General features: G+C 41.8%; 1 protein-coding gene across 8 annotated transcripts in view; it reads left to right on the forward strand.

Annotated features, from left to right (window-relative positions):
- myo3b (myosin IIIB) overlaps positions 1-20,111 on the forward strand; it is a 581,719-nt gene that overhangs the window by 434,097 nt on the left and 127,511 nt on the right. For all 8 annotated transcript variants that reach the window (XM_087989045.1, XM_043693701.2, XM_043693699.2 and 5 more), the window contains one exon: positions 16,058-16,178. In XM_087989045.1, coding sequence (XP_087845171.1) covers positions 16,058-16,178 — 121 coding nt within the window. The remainder of the gene's footprint in view (positions 1-16,057; positions 16,179-20,111) is intronic.

Here is a 20,111-nt window from a genome sequence, read left to right on the forward strand (position 1 = left end):
GCTTCCACCATCTCCGCTGGCAGTGAAGTTGAACAACCCATCACCCTCTATGGAAAGATCACCACCTGCAAGTCACCCCCCAATTCTCTCACCATCCCAACTTGAGATGTATCGCCATTCTTTCACACTGCTGGATCAAAAATCATAGCGCTCACAACCACTTTCTGCAGGGCAGTTAGGAATGGGAGATAAATGCCAGCCTAAGCAGCAACAGCTATGTCCCCTAACTGAATAAAAAGGAAATACACACCAGTAACTGACTATGTATCAAAGAGTTTTGACCTTCTACAGTGGTGCTATGTAAACCTGGCTTCCTGATGGCCTGCTCATGCTCTGCTCTTCTGTCACAAGAAATACATTTTAAAGAGCAGTCATATCAGTGAGATAATGATTTCTTTTAGCAATCTTCTTAAGTTGTGCTAAAATGTCTTGAGTAAAGCCTCTAAGTGAGCTCTGTTGTCCCATCTCTTTACATACATGATCTTTTAGAAAAAGGAAGTAACACAGGTCAGAGTTTAATCCATGTGACAGGGTCTCATCATTTGGCTGGAGGACCAGTGAGAGCCTCACATTGTCTTGACTGGCGATGGTAGGTCATATTAGGCATGCATCTGGCTTTCGTCCAGCCTTACTTCTGCCCTCCAAATAGCAAGTCCCTCAGAGTACATCCCGGGGATACTGCAGTTTCAACTTCACACGTGATGACCCCCTTGCCTACATAGCTTTCAGGTGGCAAAGCTGTCCACAAATCTTCAACTTAATTGGGCGGAGACTAGAGAGTGGCAGTGTCCTCACCTTGCACCCTCATTTCCGAATAAATGCTCTCTTCCTTCAGACTCACTGTTGAGGAGGCATTAAATTTCATCCACTGTTGCCCAGAAGGCCATGCCAGAAAGTAGATTCTGGCCATTCCTGTGGACTACTGTTTAAAGTTATGTCCAACAGATATTTAATTATAGAAATGACTTGTTAACTATTTGACTGCTCACATTGGAATCTCATGTATTACTTGATTCTCCATAAAGATTTGAGCTTCTAGCAGCATTTGGTTTATGTGCTTCTGTTAGATACTGTACATTGAAATCTAACCTTCTTTCATCTGTTCCACCGTAAAGACAGCAACAATGGTTATCCCTTCTGCCTCCTCATTTTTCTTTCCATTTTCATTCTGTTGCAGCACATTCACATACCAGAAACAAGATGCCTTTTCATACTGTCAACATTTTTTCAATCTGAAATGTAAATTAATTCTTTCTGGTACGCTTCAACAGAGATCAAAGTGGGGATATTAACCTTAGTAGGCTTTCTTTTAACAGAACCAATGCCAAATATTGTGAGGGTAGTGTAAGAAGGCCAATCTAATTGTTAACCAAGGCCCTCCTCCAGGCAGAACCCCTCTATAAGAACAAACATTTCAAAGGCACTGTTTTTGTTTTGTAAATGACCTTATCATAAGCCCAAAGAGTGTGGAGAAAAAAGATTAAACTGAATAATTCTTGATTTCCTTACCCTGCCTACATTGATTTGTAAGTAACTTTATTAATTTTGCATATATCATGTTGCTCAGTGATCCTGACAGCAGATGCTCACAGGTGGAGAGGGTAGGGAAAAGTAGCTCCTTATGGAAAACTCGTGACTTGTTTATTTTGTTCATTTGTTGTAGCTATTGCTTTGAGGTAGACTACATTAGCATTTTAAAAATAAACACATTTCTTTCAAGTACAGGAGCTGATGGCCCAAAGGTCTCAGTTGGCGTAGTCTATTCCCTATCCGTTGATCCATCAAAAGCAAGGTAAAAAATAACAATACCCTATTTAGGAGATAGTTGCTTCTTCAGATTTAATAGTTTATACTTTTACAAGAATGATTTAGCAAATCTTACACCATTTTTAGATTGCAGCATTCAGAAATAAGGATCACCTTTATGCTAACTGAATGCAATTTCCTCATGTTTATCCTAACTGCGGTACTGAACGGACAATATTATTTTACCAGTCCACACATGTGCTGAGTTTTGATGGCTATAGAAAATGAGAGGAGATGCAAATCTACTTATTCTGAATTTTTAAAATCTCTTGTCTTCAACAAACTGGGGAGATGAGTCTTCAATCGAAGTGCAATTAGAGTTTTGTTTTAAGAAAATGTCAATTAATTTAAATGTGGACAGTCTCTGGGAGTCACAGGTACAAATAGTCAACTATAAAAATTACATGTAAAAAATGCACCTATTTTATTCATCACATTTCTCACCAATTTCATGAGCATTCTTTTAGTCACTCGAACTGCTCTAGTCAGATAACACTTTTATTCAGTTGTCTAATTGCTATTTTATCACTAAAAGCTGAGATAAGTATGTGATTGTTCATTGATAATTCTGTTGCAAGTCAGCTCAATGACCACAACAAATTTACTGCCACAGTAATTTACTGAAAAAAGAGATAACAAAGTACCCTGTAATAGAAAGAAACAGAATATAAGTCTATTTATCTTTAATGGTTCAAAAGCCCCAAATGTTCAATAAGGTCATCCTTATTTTCGTCTGTCCTACAATATGAGAGGAATTTTAAAAATTGAAAAATTTGGATTCTGCACAGATACTGCATTTTTAAAAATTTTTGCTGTTTTGAAATAGTAATAAACCTCTACTTCGACAAATTTTATTTGAAGTCTATCTATTTTACTTTGAGGAGTAAACAAGTTCAAATTGAGTTAACACATAAATATTTTAAATGCAATCATTAGCCTCAGAATTCCATATGCTGAGATGTACCATTTTTACCCAAATAGAAAATGAATTTCATCAACCAATAGCCTGGAGATATATTGACATCAGACTTTTGTGAATTAACCAATTTGCATATCTATAGCAGTAGCGATTTGTGAAAAAAAACTCATAAAATGAAAATAATATGTTGGAAAGATGAAAATTAGACTGCTACCTTTTATTGCTAGTTTTTGTTGAAGACCAGACTAGCAGTCGAAGGGAGGGACAAGTTAGAGACGTATGTGCTTCTCAGGGAAATTCTGAGCTAGCTTGATTCATATCTCTGTTTTACAAGGAAATCTAATACAGAAAAGCTTGGCAAACAGAAAAGAGCAACACAGCAAAATAAGGTACCATAGTTTCACTTAGAATAATCTGTAAACACTACTCACTAATATATAACAGAAGAAACAGAAAGGGTTGGATGTCTGTTACAATGATCATTGGGTTGGCAGCAGCTGGGGGAAATGAGATGCTGCTCTAAATTACGACCTTACAGGAAGATATCTTTCTCTTTATGTTCTAACAACAATTACATACATAAATAATCCTGAAAAACTCTTGCCTCCATTTAACCAGGATAATTCCACCACATCTCTTACACTCTCCTTTAGCATAATCTGAAATAGTCCTCATATAACTTACACCAGTTGCTGCAGACGAGGTTGGAGCATCATGTTTGAAAGAGACAGGCCACCAGATATCAAGGGTTAATTAATAATTTTACAAAGGTGCCTTTAGGAAAGAATGACCAAAGTATGATGGCAATTTACATTAAGTTCAATAAGAATCTAGAAACTAATATCTAAACCAAGGCTGCTACAAAACTATGAGGGACAAACTGGCTATGATGAATTGGAAGAGAGAAAGTGAGGGCTGCAGATGCTGGAGATCAGAGCTGAAAATGTGTTGCTGGAAAAGCGCAGCAGGTCAGGCAGCATCCAAGGAACAGGAGAATCGACTTTTCGGGCATAAGCCCTTCTTCAGGAATGAGGAAAGTGTGTCCAGCTGGCTAAGATAAAAGGTAGGGAGGAGGGACTTGGGGGAAGGGCTTTGGAAATGCGATAGGTGAAGGGAGGTCAAGGTGAAGGTGATAGGCCGGAGTGAGGTGGGGGCGGAGAGGTCAGGAAGATGATTGCAGGTTAGGAAGGCGTTGCTGAGTTTGAGGGATTTGACTGAGACAAGGTGGGGGGAGGGGAAATGAGGAAACTGGAGAAGTTTGAGTTCATCCCTTGTGGTTGGAGGGTTCCCAGGCAGAAGATGAGGCGCTCTTCCTCCAACCATCGTGTTGCCATGGTCTGGCGATGGAGGAGTCCAAGGACCTGCATGTCCTTGGTGGAGTGGGAGGGGGAGTTAAAATGTTGGGCTACGGGGTGGTTGGGTTGATTGGTTGGTCCGGGTGTCCCAGAGGTGTTCTCTGAAACGTTCCGCAAGTAGGCGGCCTGTCTCCCCAATATAGAGGAGGACACATCGGGTGCAGCGGATGCAATAGATGATGTGTGTGGAGGTGCAGGTGAATTTGTGGCAGATATGGAAGTGTCCCTTGGGGCCTTGGAGGGAAGTAAGGGGGGAGGTGTGGGCGCAAGTTTTGCATTTCTTGCGGTTGCAAGGGAAGGTGCCGGGAGTGGAGGTTGGGTTGGTGGGGGTGTGGACCTGACGAGGGAGTCACGAAGGGAGTGGTCTTTTCGGAACGCTGATAGGGGAGGGGAGGGAAATATATCACTGGTGGTGGGGTCCGTTTGGAGGTGGCGGAAATGACGGCGGATGATACGTTGTACATGGAGGTTGGTGGGGTGGTAGGTGAGGACCAGTGGGGTTCTGTCCTGGTGGCGGTTGGAGGGGCGGGGCTCAAGGGCGGAGGAGCGGGAAGTGGAAGAGATGCGGTGGAGGGCATCGTCGACTACATCTAGCGGGAAATTGCGGTCCTTGAAGAAGGAGGCCATCTGGGTTGTATGGTTTTGGAACTGGTCCTCCTGGGAGCAGATGCGGCGGAGACGAAGGAATTGGGAATATGGGATGGCGTTTTTACAGGGGGGCAGGGTGGGAGGAGGTGTAGTCTAGATAGCTGTGGGAGTCGGTCGGTTTATAGTAGATGTCCGTGTCGATTCGGTCACCCGAGATAGAAATGGAAAGGTCTAGGAAGGGGAGGGAGGAGTCTGAGACGGTCCAGGTGAATTTGAGGTCGGCGTGGAAGGTGTTGGTAAAGTGGATGAACTGTTCAACCTCCTTGTGGGAGCTCGAGGCAGCGCCGATACAGTCATCGATGTAGCGGAGGAAAAGGTGCCAGTGTAGTAGTTTGGCGCACCGACCTTTACACCGCTGAGGCTAAACGCCAGCTCGCGGGCACCTCCTCCTACTGCCTCCTTGACCATGACCCCACCTCCCACCACCAAACCATCATCTCCCAGACCATCCAGAACCTCATCACCTCAGGGGATCTCCCATCCACCGCCTCCAACCTCATAGTCCCACAACCCCACACTGCCCGTTTCTACCTCCTGCCCAAAATCCACAAACCTGACAGTCCTGGCCGACCCATTGTCTCAGCCTGCTCCTGCCCCACCGAACACATCTCTGCATACCTTGACACGGTCCTGTCCCCCTTAGTCCAAGAACTCCCCACCTACGTTCGGGACACCACCCACGCTCTCCACCTCCTCCATGATTTTCGCTTCCCCGGTCCCCAACGCCTTATCTTCACCATGGACATCCAATCCCTGTCCATCCCTCATCACGAAGGACTTAAAGCCCTCCGCTTCTTCCTTTCCCGCCGTACCAACCAGTACCCTTCTACTGACACCCTCCTTCGACTGACTGAACTGGTCCTCACCCTGAACAACTTCACTTTCCAATCCTCCCACTTCCTCCAAACCAAAGGAGTAGCCATGGGCACCCGCATGGGCCCCAGCTATGCCTGCCTCTTTGTAGGATATGTGGAACAGTCCATCTTCTGCAGCTACACTGGCACCACCCCCCACCTTTTCCTCCGCAAAATCGATGACTGTATCGGCGCTGCCTCGTGCTCCCACAAGGAGGTTGAACAGTTCATCCACTTTACCAACACCTTCCACCCCGACCTCAAATTCACCTGGACCGTCTCAGACTCCTCCCTCCCCTTCCTGGACCTTTCCATTTCTATCTCGGGTGACCGAATCGACACAGACATCTACTATAAACCGACCGACTCCCACAGCTACCTAGACTACATCTCCTCCCACCCTGCCCCCTGTAAAAACGCCATCCCATATTCCCAATTCCTTCGTCTCCGCCGCATCTGCTCCCAGGAGGACCAGTTCCAAAACCAGATTCTGGATTAGTGGTGCTGGAAGAGCACAGCAATTCAGGCAGCATCCGAAAAGCTTCGAAATCAACGTTTCGGGCAAAAGCCCTTCATCAGGAATAAAGGCAGAGAGCCTGAAGCGTGGAGAGATAAGCTGGGGGTGGGGATAGAGTAGCATAGAGTACAATAGGTCAGTGGGGGAGGAGATGAAGGTGATAGGTCAGGGAGGAGAGGGTGGAGTGGATAGGTGGAAAAGGAGCTGGGCAGGTCGGACAAGTCCGGACAAGTCAAGGGGATCGTGTTGCTGGAGGTTAGAAACTAGGATGAGGTGGGGGAAGGGGAAATGAGGAAGCTGTTGAAATCCACATTGATGCCCTGGGGTTGAAGTGTTCTGAGGCGGAAGATGAGGCGTTCTTCTTCCATGCGCCTGGTGGTGAGGGAGCGGCGGTGAAGGAGGCCCAGCACCTCCATATCCTCGGCAGAGTGGGAGGGGGAGTTGAAATGTTGAGCCACGGGGCGGTTTGGTTGATTGGTGCGGGTGTCTTGGAGATGTTCCCTAAAGCGCTCTGCTAGGAGGCGCCCAGTCTCCCCAATGTAGAGGAGACCGCATCGGGAGCAACGGATACAATAGATGATGTGTGTGGAGGTGCAGGTGAATTTGTGGCGGATATGGAAGTGTCCCTTGGGGCCTTGGAGGGAAGTAAGGGGGGAGGTGTGGGCGCAAGTTTTGCATTTCTTGTGGTTGTAGGGGAAGGTGCCGGGAGTGGAGGTTGGGTTGGTGGGGGGTGTGGACCTGACGAGGGAGTCACGGAGGGAGTGGTCTTTTCGGAACGCTGATAGGGGAGGGGAGGGAAATATATCACTGGTGATGGGGTCCGTTTGGAGGTGGCGGAAATGACGGCGGATGATACGTTGTGGGGTGGTAGGTGAGGACCAGTGGGGTTCTGTCCTGGTGGCGCTTGGAGGGGCGGGGCTCAAGGGCGGAGGAGCGGGAAGTGGAAGAGATGCGGTGGAGGGCATCGTCGACTACGTCTGGCGGGAAATTGTGGTCCTTGAAGAAGGAGGCCACTTCCATATCCGCCACAAATTCACCTGCACCTCCACACACATCATCTATTGTATCCGCTGCACCCGATGTGGCCTTCTCTATATTGGGGAGACAGGCCGCCAACTTGCGGAACTTTTCAGAGAACACCTCTGGGACACCTGGACCAACCAACCCAACCACCCCGTAGCCCAACACTTTAACTCCCTCTCCCACTCCACCAAGGACATGCAGGTCCTTGGACTCCTCCATCGCCAGACCATGGCAAGACAACGGTTGGAGGAAGAGCGCCTCATCTTCTGCCTGGGAACCCTCCAACCACAAGGGATGAACTCAGACTTCTCCAGTTTCCTCATTTCCCCTCCCCCCACCTTGTCTCAGTCAAATCCCTCGAACTCAGCACCGCCTTCCTAACCTGCAATCATCTTCCTGACCTCTCCGCCCCCACCCCACTCCAGCCTATCACCCTCACCTTGACCTCCCTCCACCTATCGCATTTCCAAAGCCCCTCCCCCAAGTCCCTCCTCCCTACCTTTTATCTTAGCCTGCTGGACACACTTTCCTCATTCCTGAAGAAGGGCTTATGCCTGAAACGTTGATTCTCCTGTTCCTTGGATGCTGCCTGACCTGCTGCGCTTTTCCAGCAACACATTTTCAGCTATGATGAATTGGAAAACTAAATTAAAACATATGACAGTAGACAGGCAATGGCTAACATATAAAGAAATAATGCATAAATTACAACAAAAACACATTCCTATAATGTATTTAAAACCTACAAAGAAAGCATTCCAACCGTTACTAACTAAATAACTCAAGGATTATTAGGACAAAGGAAAAAAGCCAATAAAATTTCCAAAATAAATGGAAAGTTCAAAGATCCAGAGGATTTTAGGATTCTGCAAAGGAGGGCCAAGAAAATGATTCAGAAAGGCTAAATGGTATATGAGAGTAAGTTTGCAGTATACGTTTTTGAAAAAAGCTGACTAGAAAAGCTTTTATAGGTGTTTGAAAAGGAAAAGATTAGCAGAATTGAATGTAGATCCATTACAAACAGAGTCAGGACAATTTATTATGAGTGTTAAGAACATAACAGAGTAACTAAACAAATGCATTGTATCTGTCTTCACAAAGGAAACTACTAAAAGCCTAAAACCATTGGGGAATCTAGAGATTAGTGTAAACAAGGAATTGCAAGGTATTAAGATTATTAAAAATACTAGGGAAATTAATCAGACTTAACGTGAATGAATCCCCTGGACCTTAAGATCGATAGGCCAGAATCTTGGAAGATGTAACTGCAATATTTGATATGTTGGTGGTCATCTTTCAAAGTTCTGTAGAAATGAGAATGGTCCCTCAGATTTGAAGACAGGAAATGCAACTTGACCATTTAAAAAAGAAGGCAGTACTGGAAAATTACATATCTATTCGCCTAATACTAGTCACAGGAAAGATGCGAGAATCTCTAATAAAGATTGTGTTAACAGGACTGTTAGAAAGGAATGGACCTAAAATGGCAAACCTAGATTTAGAGTCTTAGAGTCATAGAGATGTACAGCATGGAAAGAGATCCTTTGGTCCAACCCGTCCATGCCAACCAGATATCCCAACCCAATCTCGTCCCACCTGCCAGCACCTGGCCCATATCCCTCCAATCCCTTCCTACTCATAGACCCATCCAAATGCCTTTTAAATGTTGCAGTTGTACCAGTCTCCACCACTTCCTCTGGCAGCTCATTCCATACACGTACCACCCTCTGTGTGAAAAAGTTGCCCCTTAGATCTCTTTTATTTCTTTCCCCTCTCACCCTAAACCTATGCCATCTAGGTCTGGACTCCCCCACCCCAGGGAAAAGACTTTGTCTATTTATCCTATCCATGCCCTTCATGATTTTGTAAACCTCTATAAGGTCACCCCTCAGCCTTCAACGCTCCAGGGAAAACAGCCTCAGCCTGTTCAACCTCTCCCTGTAGCTCAAATCTTTCAACCCTGGCATCATCCCACTCAAATCCTCCAACCCTGGCAACATCCTTGTAAATCTTTTCTGAACCCTTTCAAGTTTTACAATATCTTTCCGATAGGAAGGAGACCATAATTGCACGCAATATTCCAACAGTGGCCTAACCAATGTCCTGTACAGCCGCAACATGACCTCCCAACTCCTGTACTCAGTACTCTGACCAATAAAGGAAAGCATACCAAACGCCTTCTTCACTATCCTATCTACCAGCGACTCCACTTCCAAGGAGCTGTGAATCTGCACTCCAAGGTCTCTTTGTTCAGCAACACTCCCGAGGACCTTATCATTAAGTATATAAGTCCTGTTAAGATTTGCTTTCCCAAAATGCAGCACCTTGCATTTATCTGAATAAACTCCATCTGCCACTTCTCAGCCCATTGGCTCATCTGGTCAAGATCTTGTTGTACTCTGTCCACTGAACCTCCAATTTTGGTGTCATCTGCAAACTTACTAACTGTACCTCTTATGCTTGCATCCAAATCATATCTGTAAATGACAACAAGTAGTGGACCCAGCACCAATCCTTGTGGCACTCCATTGGTCACAGGCCTCCAGTCTGAAAAACAACCCTCCATTACCACCCTCTGTCTTCTACCTTTGAGCTAGTTCTGTATCCAAATGGCTAGTTCTCCCTATATTCCATGAGATCTAACCTTGCTAATCAGTCTCCCATGGGGAACCTTAATTTTCCCAGACGCACTCCGATGTCAAGCGATAGATGAATTCAAACAGCAAAGGCAGTGTCAGTTTCTTTCTCTCTCTCTCTCTCTCCTGCACTGACCTCACCATGTGCTTCCTTTGTCTGTTCTTCTTCCTTATGAAAGAAAAATCATGTTTGACAAACCTATTGAAGTTCTTTGATGATGTAACTAACAATATAGATATGCTGAAATTGGTGGATGTGATGTATTTAAATTTTCAGAAGACTTTTGATAATGTTCTCTACAGGAGGTATGTAAACAAAATTCAAGCACTTGGGATTGGGGAAATACATTGGCATTGAATGACAACTGGTTAATTGACATAAAATGGAATAGGAATAAATGGATCATTTTCAGGTTGGCAGACTATAACTTGTGAGGTACTGCAAGGATCATTGCTTGGCCTCCAACCAGTCAATCTAAATTAATCTGAGTGTAATATTTGCACATTTGTAGATAACACAAAACTAGATAGGAATGGGAGTTGTGAGGAGGATGCAAAAATGTTTCAATGGGAATTGGAGGGGTTCAGTGAGTGGGAAAAAGATTTGGTAGAGGGAATACAATATGGAACAATGTGAGGTATCCACTTTTGGGAAAACTGAAAGACAGAGTATCTCATAAGTGATGATAGGCCGGGAAGTGTTAAATTTAAAAGCATTTTGGTTGTCCTCATTCGTTAGTCACTGAAGGCTTACATGCAAGTACAGCGATCAATGAAGGAGGTAAAATTGCATGTTACTTTCTATTGCAAGAGGATTTCAATACAGATGAAAAGGTATCTCACTAAGACCACATCTGGAGTAGTATGTGCAGTTTTGTCTCAATTTTAATAAGACCACATCTGGAGTAGTATGTGCAGTTTTGGCTTCCTTACCTACATAACGATATACTTGCCAAAGAGGGAATTCAATAAAAGATCACCAAACTAAATGCTGAGATGGAGAGATTGTCATATGAGGAAAGATTAAATCAACTGGACCTACATTCTCAGGAATTTTGAAAAATAAGTGATGACCTCATTAATACATTTGGCCAGAAGGCGATTTTGTACTGATATTGTCACCAGACTAATAATCCAGAAGCTCAGGTAATGCTCTGGGTACCTGTATTTGAATCCCACCATGGTAAATGGTGGATTTGGAATTCAAAAAGTCTGGAATAAAAATTCAGATGATGCCTATGGAACCCTTGTCTATTATTGCAAAATTACATCTGATTGACTCATGTAATTTAGAGAAGGAATTTTGCTGTCTTTACCTGACCTGGTCAACCCCTGAATACATTTTTAAAATTTAAAAATTCTTACACGGCTTAACAGGGTAAATGTAGGAAGGATGTTTCCCATGACTGAGGTCTCTCGAACCAGGGAACTCAATCTCTGAACAAGGGGCAACAGTTTTAGGATTGAGATGAAGAGGAATCTCTTCATTCAGAGGATGGTCAATCTTTGGAGTTCGCTGCCCGAGACTGGCTGTGGAGGGTCAGTCATGAGAATGTTCAAGAATGTGAATGTAACTTCAAGGGATATGCAGGAAAATTGTGTTATATGGATCAGCCATTCTCTCACTGAATGGCAGAGTAGGCTCTAAGGGCTGAATAGCCTATTCCTGTTCCTATTTTCTTAGGTTTTGTTGTGATGTAATTGCAATTTGAAGCAGAGTCCTCCTAAAGAGCATATTGGAAGCAGTATATCCACCTTCACAAAACTTAAAACTGAATCTGTAATGGAGTTAGAGAGCTTCTAGTCCATGACAACCATCATGCATGCTTCTGTTTCCTAGGGCTTTCAGGATTAGGGACTATTAGACTGGCTATCCTGGAAGCCAATTCCAGACACCATTAGATTGGTAAGGTTTCAAGTTGTTCTGATTCATTCAGGAAAGCAGCCCTTGCCAATCTTCCAGCTGCCACCACCTTCCCCTCTCTTATCTCTGGTAAGACAAAATAAAAATTAGGAGATGCTTGAAATCTGAAACAAAAACACAAGTTCTGGGGGAAACTCAGCAGATCTCATACTATCAGTGGAAGGAGAAACAAATTTAATGTTTTGAATCCAATATAACTCATCCTCAGAACTGGTGAGAGTTGGACAAGCGATGGGTTTTTACACTATTGAGAAACAAGAGTAACAGAAGGGAAGGCCAGGAAAAGATTAGATGGTGTGGGAGATTAGAGGTCAAATTATTGTAGAGACTTGTGTTGCAGTGTGGCACTCTTCTTCTGGTAGTCAGGCAATTTGAATGGGATCATAATCTGTGAAATTAGGTGTTAGATCTTGTGACTCATAAAATACCCAATGACATGAAGAAACCAAGGAGAACTGAATTTTGAAGTGCCAATATGTTGGAGCATCTTTAATCCTACCACTTATTGACATGCATTATCCTTTGTGTATTGTTATATAAAACCTGAGCATCCCATGAGTTGTTTCTGTTGAGAAATTTGAGGATCAATTCTCTTCGAGCTTGCAAAGCAATCTGGATGCAACCTGATTATACCTGGATCTTAAGAGAACTATAACCACAACACTGGGTGGCACTTCCTTTCTCCCACCTTGCCATGGAGAAAATGGTGTATATTTCCCAGATCTCATTTGAAGTATGTAAATCACATGACAAAAGCATATCCATATTGCTCCCTAGTTAATATTATATGAATTTCCCTATGACAGTCTGAATGTACACTATGTGTATTAAACTATATTGATTGTAGTCATCATCTTCATAGTCACATAAAGAGAGCGGTTCAGAAAAAATACTTTCTCTTTTAACTTTCATACTATTCAAGACATATCACCCTCATGACCATTTTAATGAAAGTTATTCTGCCTCTCTGCAACTCATCAGTAAGGTTTCTTGACTTACGTTATCTGCATAGTCAGTGAGGAATAATATCAAATGAGGCCCTTGTTCCTTAAACATTGCCTGATGCTCATTTGTTCCATGCTGCTCTACTCCTACTCTATGATAGACAACAATAAAATCCAAAAGGGATGACATACCTGATCCTAAGAAGCTTCCACTATGGTTGGTGCAGTGTATGATGACCATGGCACACAAGCTCTCTGATGTTGCAATTAAATAAGCAGTCTGAAACAAGCCCAGGCCTGTGCAGAATGATAAACAAAAACTACCACAAAACTAATTCCCAGTTGCAGAAATTGCTATTAAGACTTTCTATTCTTTTCAGGCTCACAAATTCCTCACTTCCAATTTTCTCTGATTCTGGCAACAGCTGCTCTTTAATTCACATTCTAACTTGCCCCTAGTGCATTGCATGTGTAAAAGCAGAAGACTTATGATAGATGTAAATGAGCTCACTCGGGACTTCATGGGCAGATTGTGGGAAGGGCCAGAAATCACAAGATAATTTAGGGAGATAGATTTTGGGGCAGGAAATAGCATTAATAGCTGCCAAAAAGTTATCATACATTAAAATTACATCAAGAACAGTGGAATTTCCAGGTCACATTTAATTAAAAGGTGGTCAACAAAACAAAGGCAAGAATGTTTAGAAATTCTGTATGAAAATCAAAATTCTGTTTCTTTAACTTTCAGTAACATGTCACAGCAAATTTAAAAATAAGAAAATTGAAGTGCAAAATCTTGGCCATTAATATTCCATTTCAACAGTGAAGTCAAAAAAGGAGTAACTGGATCTGGCAGTTCTCTCAGTTTTAACCAATCTTATTTTTTGTTTTGTGTCTACTTCCATATAACGTCATGATACAATTTTTCCAAATCTAAGGTAAACATTATTGTACTACTGTGGTGGTGTTCATTTTCATTTCAGGGTTTGTGGCTGGTTAAAGAGTGAAGCATTTTACTGCATCTTTCAGTTTAATATTGTAAACATCTTGATTCGAAGATGCCAATGTGGAAAGAATTGTTCTGGCTCATATATGCAGCAACATCATAATGAAATTAATTTTCAGTACATCAGCATGTTAATCCTCAGTATAATTACCAGGTCATTCTATAACACTGTTCTTATGTTAGTGATCGTGACTGTTACTGTCCCTGCAAGTCCTATGATTGTGGTTGTCCTTGTATCATATGAGAAATCGAAGCATTGTCCTATCTGCTGATCCAGACTAAAAAGATAGGTTATAACCTGTCATTCCCTGGGAGTCTTGCCATATACCACTAAAATAGATGATAGTTTTATTTTTCTTGGCCAAGCAGGGAATCCTGATTACCTTGGCATACCTTTTCCCATGGCAAAGCATGAAAATGTAATACTGTATGTTGTGATTTGTAAACTTCTGAAGAATGTTCCTGATTAAGAGTCAGACAGTTGTTCAAGTTTGCTTGTGATACACTTGTGGTAATTTTCTAAAATACACTGGACTCTGGCACAGTTCCAGCAGATTGGAAAACAGCAAATGTGATACCACTGTTTAAAAAAGGAGGTAGACGAAAGTTCGGGAATTATAGACCGGTTAGCGTAACTTCTGTAGTGGGGAAAATGCTTGAGTCTATTATCAAGGAAGAAATAACAAGGCATCAAGATAGAAATTGTCCCATTAGGCAGAAGCAGCATGGGTTGGTGAAGGGCAAGGTATGCTTAACTAATCTTCTGGAATTCTATGAAGACATTAGGAGCATGGTGGACAACAAGGACCCAGTAAATATGGTGTACCTAGATTTCCAAAAGGCATTCGACAAAGTGCCACAAAAAAAGGCTGCAGCATAAGATAAAGATGCAAGGCGTTACAGGCAATGTATTAGCATGGCTAGAGGATTGGTCAACTAACAGGAAGCAAATATTGGGGATAAATGAATGCTTTTCTGATTGGCAATCAGTAACTAGTGGTGTGCCTCAGGGATCAGTGTTGGGACTGCAATTATTCACAATTTACATAGATGATTTGAAGTTGGGGACCACATGCAGTGTGTCAAAGTTTGCGGATGACACTAAGATGAGTGGTAGAGCAAAGTGTGCAGAGGACTGTGAAACTTTGCAAAGAGACATAGATAGTGTAAATGAGTGGGCAAAGGTCTAGCAGCTGGAGTACAATGTTAATAAATGTAAAGTCATACATTTTGACAGGAGTAACAATAAAAAGAGCTATTACTTGAATGGTAAAAAAATTGCAACATGCTGCTGTGCAGAGGGACCTGGGTGTCCTTGTGCATGGTCTGCAGGAGCAACAGGAAATTAAGAAGGCAAATGGAATTTTGTCCTATATTGAGAAAGGGATTGAATTTAAAAGCAGGGAGCCTATGTTGCAGCTCTATAGAGCACTGGTGAGGCAACACCTTGAGTCCTACATGCAGTTTTAATCTCCTAACCTGGGAAAGGATGTACTGGCACTAGAGCGGATGCAGGAGGGGTTCATTAGGTTGATTCCGGAGTTGAGGGGGTTGGCTTTTGAGGAGAGACTGAATAGACTGGGATTATATTCATTAGAATTCAGAAGAATGAGGGGGAAATCTTATAGAAACATATAAAATTATGATGGGAATAGATAGGATAGAAGTAGAGAGGATGTTTCCACTGGTGGGTGAAACTAGGATAAGAGGACATGGCCTCAAAATTAGGGGAAGCATATTTAGGACTGAATTGAAAAGGAACTTCTCCACCCAGAGGAATCTATAGAATTCCCTGCCCAGTGAAGTAATTGAGGCTTCCTCAGTAAATGTTTCTAAAGTTATGATAGATAATTTCCGAATAGTAAATGAATTAAGGATTATGGTGAGAGGGCAGGTAAGTGGAGCTGAGGCCACGTAAACGCTATGATCTTATTGAATGGTGGAGCAAGCTCGAAGGGCCCGATGGCCTACTCCTGCTTCTTGTTCTTATGCTTTTGTGTTCAAAGAGGGTCTGCTGGTTCAACAATCATTGCACAGAGAAGATTCCACCAACAGTGTCTGCCAAAGCATTGTGTTTCCACAGGTGTTTGAGCACATGTGCGGACAGAACTGTCAGGATTATCACTTATACATCCTGACCTGTCTGGCAGATATGTCTTTTTCTAGTTTGAAGTGTCCAAATGGCCATTGTTAATGGAACTCGCATTAGCAATTTCTGTCCAAGGTTAAAATTGGTAATGCCTTAAATTTGCCCATGTATTGTAAGTAACCAAAAAATAAATTGTATTTGAAATGTTTATTGGCAATCCTGTCTTATGAGGGTGATTTAGAATTGTGCGTTGTATATGGCAATGATCATGTTATCATCCTAACCATATGATTCTAATAAATGAGCTTGATTATGTTTGTACATGATTCTTTACAGGTGTCAGGGGATATCTAGCTCGCAAACAATATAAAACCATGAAAGAAAGTAATATTTCGACAACAGGACAAGAGATTCAGAGCACAGAGTGTAAATCCAGCAACAATTGTAAACAAATAAGGTCAGTTACTTGTGATATCATTAAGTATGTTAAAGATGACACAAAAAATATTGCTGCTATGTTTAATGCACTGCTTTCAGGAAAGTGTGTTTCACACGAAGTTTGTCACCATAAAATACGAAGCTCCAAACACTCAAGCTGTTTTATAGCCAGAAATAACTCTGTTTTCAACTGATATTGCCAGCTAGGCTTTTTTGCAATATGTTTTACTCATGCCTAATACAGAAGTGAGATTTCATATGTATTCCACGATAGTATTCAATTTATCATAATGTATGAAAAATGGTAAGAGATGCTACGCTGCACTTCTGAAGATGGTAAATCTCAGGCACATTCAGCGACATCGGTGGTGATTAACGAAAGCTATTTATGCAAAAAGTAAAATTTTATTTGAAAGTTTAAGAATTGAAGAATTTAAACTTTTAACAGTGTGTATAAAACTAGGAGGTTTAACAATCCTTCCTGTATCTTGATTTCTCATCTCCATGTTCATAACTCCTTTTACTTTGTAAGCCTACATTTCCCCTCTCCCAAATCCTCCCCCCTCTAATTAGTTCAAAGCCCTTTCTGTAGCCCTAGATGTTGGATTCACCAAGACACTGATCTCAACACATCTCAAGTGAAGCCCATCCCACTAGCACCTATTCCTTCTTCCTCAGTGAATTGAAACCCATTCCATGCACACCAATCTTAAGCATTTAACTCCTTGACTTCTTATACCCTATGCTAGTTTACCCATGTCTCAGGTGATAATCCGTAGATTATTACCTTGGAAGTTCTGCTTTTCAATTTAGCTCCTAGCTGTTCAAATTCTTTCAGAAGAATCTCCTTTCTAGTCATATCTATGTCATTAGAACCAATGTGGTTGACTACAATTGGATCACTTCCCTCCCACTCCAAACTCTTCACCAGCCCAGATGAAAGATCCTGAATCCTGGCACTGAGCAGGCAATAGAGCCTCAGAGACCAGTGTTTATCTCCCTAATTATATTGTCCTATTTTACCACCACGTTTTATATTTCCCTACCCTGTACTTGACTGGTACCCTAGACCATAATTAATTTGCTCATACTCCTGCAATCGCCACTTCCTTTGAAGAACTTCATAACTGTTGGTCAATTGAGCCGAGGATTTTCAAATGCAGCCCCTTGGGTTCACATATCTGCCTCACCTGCAGTCACACCTAGTTATCCTTGACCACAGACCAAATTTGAATTATGCAGTCTGAGGGATGTAACCACCTCCAGAACAAAGGTAACTTTCACTTCCTTGCTAAAATATAATGTCTGCAGCTTGGGCTCGAGCTCCACATGGAACTGAAGTTCCTTGAGCTGCTAACGGATCCATTTGATCTGAACCAACTTGGTGTCCAGCAGCTTCCACATGCTGCAGCAGCAACACATCACCTGTCCTCCCACCAGAATCAAATTTGCTTTAATTTAATAATAATTGCTGAGATTCCCTGCTCTTTACACTTGGCTGTAATTTTTTTTATTCAATAAACCACCAGCATTAATCTTAAACGCAACATTCACTCTTGTTCTGCACATGGCAATTACCATAGTGATGCGAATCATAACATTAACTTCTAAGGTCACTGCCATGCACACGCCTCGGAGATCTGCACAGAAGGAATAAAAGAGGAAATGCTACTTATACTTAATCAGGTTTTTTCTAAGAGATGAAGAAAAATAAACACAAACTGAAGATCTAACTTTTACTTTAAAGCCTACAAATTTTAATCAATCCTACTCAGCAATTATCTTCATTCCCTGTACTCGCTATAGACCAATTAGCTTAGCATCTGATATTGGGAAAATATTAGAGTTTATTGTGTTAGCAGAATATTTAGAAATGCATAATATAATCATGCAGAGTCAGCATGGATTAATGAAGGAGAAATTATACTGAGAAATCTGATAAGGTAGAAGTTGTTTAATAACATGCCACACATTGGGTTTCTTACTGAGATAAGAGTCCGTGTTGTTTTGGTAGTGTATTTACATGGTTAAAGAATTGGCTAATTGTATAAGACACAGAATTGGGATAAAGTAGACATTTTCAGGCTGGCATCCTGTACTAATAGAGTGCCACAGAGATCAGTGCTAGGGCCACAATTATTGATAATATATATTAATGACTTGGATGAGGGAAGTGAATATATTATAACCAAGCTTGAAGATAACACAAAATTGGCAAGTGCCATGAAATGACACCAAATCTCTGCATTGGGATATAGAGAAGTTAAATGAATGGGGGATAACTTGGCAGATGGAATATAATGCGGGAGGTGTGAAGTAACGCATTTGGCCAGGAAACCGAGCTGAATATTATTTAAATAGGAATAGACAGAGAAATTTGCAGCCAGAGCAATTTGGGTTTCCTCAAACATGCACCGTACATAACCATGAAAGAAGGTAACGACTACTGTCTTAAAATAGAACAAGGAACTGCAGGTGCTAGAGTTCTGAAACAGACAAAAATGGAAATTGCTGGAGAAACTCAGCAGGTCTGGCAATATCTGTGGAAAAAAAGCAGTGTTAACATTTCAAGTCCAGTGACCCCTCTTCAAAATTTCTGAAGAAGGGTCTGAACTATTAATTTGAACTATTAATGAGAAGAAAACCAAAAATCAACTCCCTATTCTTTCAAAATGGTTGACTCTATATGTGAGTCTCATGGATTCAAAAAGCACTTTCCAGAAAGAAGTGGAATTTCATCAGCAATAAGTGATTGACTGCCTGTTTCACACAAAAACCTTGACAAAGGTTGGAACAAGGCCAAACAGTATTGACCAAGATCTTATTAGGAATGGTGCCAATGTGTACCATATCAGCAATAGTCATATGTCATAGCATGACAGAAGGAACAGTGCACTGGAATTTTAAACACTTTGTCTCCCAAAAGAACCATAGCCATCACTCTTTTGTAAGAGGCCAAATAGTTTTTCTTTTTGGACTATAAATATGTTTGAAATTAGAAATTCCTACATGGCAAAAATACTGGGGGAGTTTTGTAACTTGGCAAAATTAAGTAGTGCACATTTTTAGCTATTCAAGATAATCTTACTTTTCAAAGCAGTGAGATCATTTCTTTGAGGCAAAGTAGCACCAGGAGTCTTTGAGTTAAAGGTAAACTGCTTGATCACAGCCCTTGGATTAGCTGAGCTGCAATGTCTTCCAAATCTGTAAATGCAGAGTAGTCTTAGACCTTCCAGAGCTGGCAAACTGAACACATCTCTCACTCTCACTTTTTTTGATGTGAGTGAAAACACAGGAAAGCCAATAAATTTTTAAAGAAGAATTCCAATACAGCATTGACCTAGATCCACCAGATGAACTATCAATGTGAGGAACAATCATTGCTCCCTTGCTGATATCAGAAGGAACTGTGAGAGACAATTTAAGTCATGCTTGATACTTGGACTTTTGATCTTCAGAATTTTGTTTTTCCTCTGTCTATATTTTTCTATAAATGATATTTGTGTTGAATGGTCTGTCTTTTGCCTGTCTGATTGTGAATGACAGTGTGTGCATTTTGAGTCTTAAAGACATAATTTAAGTCACATAGCAGTAGATTTCTCTGCCATTTGTTAGTTAAGTGTGCTCCCTTTCTTATTTCTCAGTTCCACCCAAAAAACTTCCCTGGATGCATTTCAGGGAATATCCTCCCTCAGCACAGCTGTAATGCTATCCCTTATCAAAAATGCTACCCCACTCCTCTCTTGCCCCCCTTTCTATCCTTCCTGTAGCATTTGTAACCTGGACAAATTCTGAAGATGACAAAATATGGATAAGGCTTCCAACGGTGGGCAGTCTTATTGAAAAACAGTATGTGAGGTATGAAGTTCAACTCTGGAACAAACAGAATGCTTGTTCTAATTCAATATGCATTGCAAGAGGAGAATGGAATCAGTGATAAAGATGCAGAGTT

This window comes from Chiloscyllium plagiosum, unplaced genomic scaffold (genome assembly GCF_037043375.1).
Source record: "Chiloscyllium plagiosum isolate Xiang-an unplaced genomic scaffold, Cpla_swu_hap1 HiC_scaffold_7, whole genome shotgun sequence".
In the NCBI taxonomy this organism is placed as follows: Eukaryota; Metazoa; Chordata; class Chondrichthyes; order Orectolobiformes; family Hemiscylliidae; genus Chiloscyllium; species Chiloscyllium plagiosum.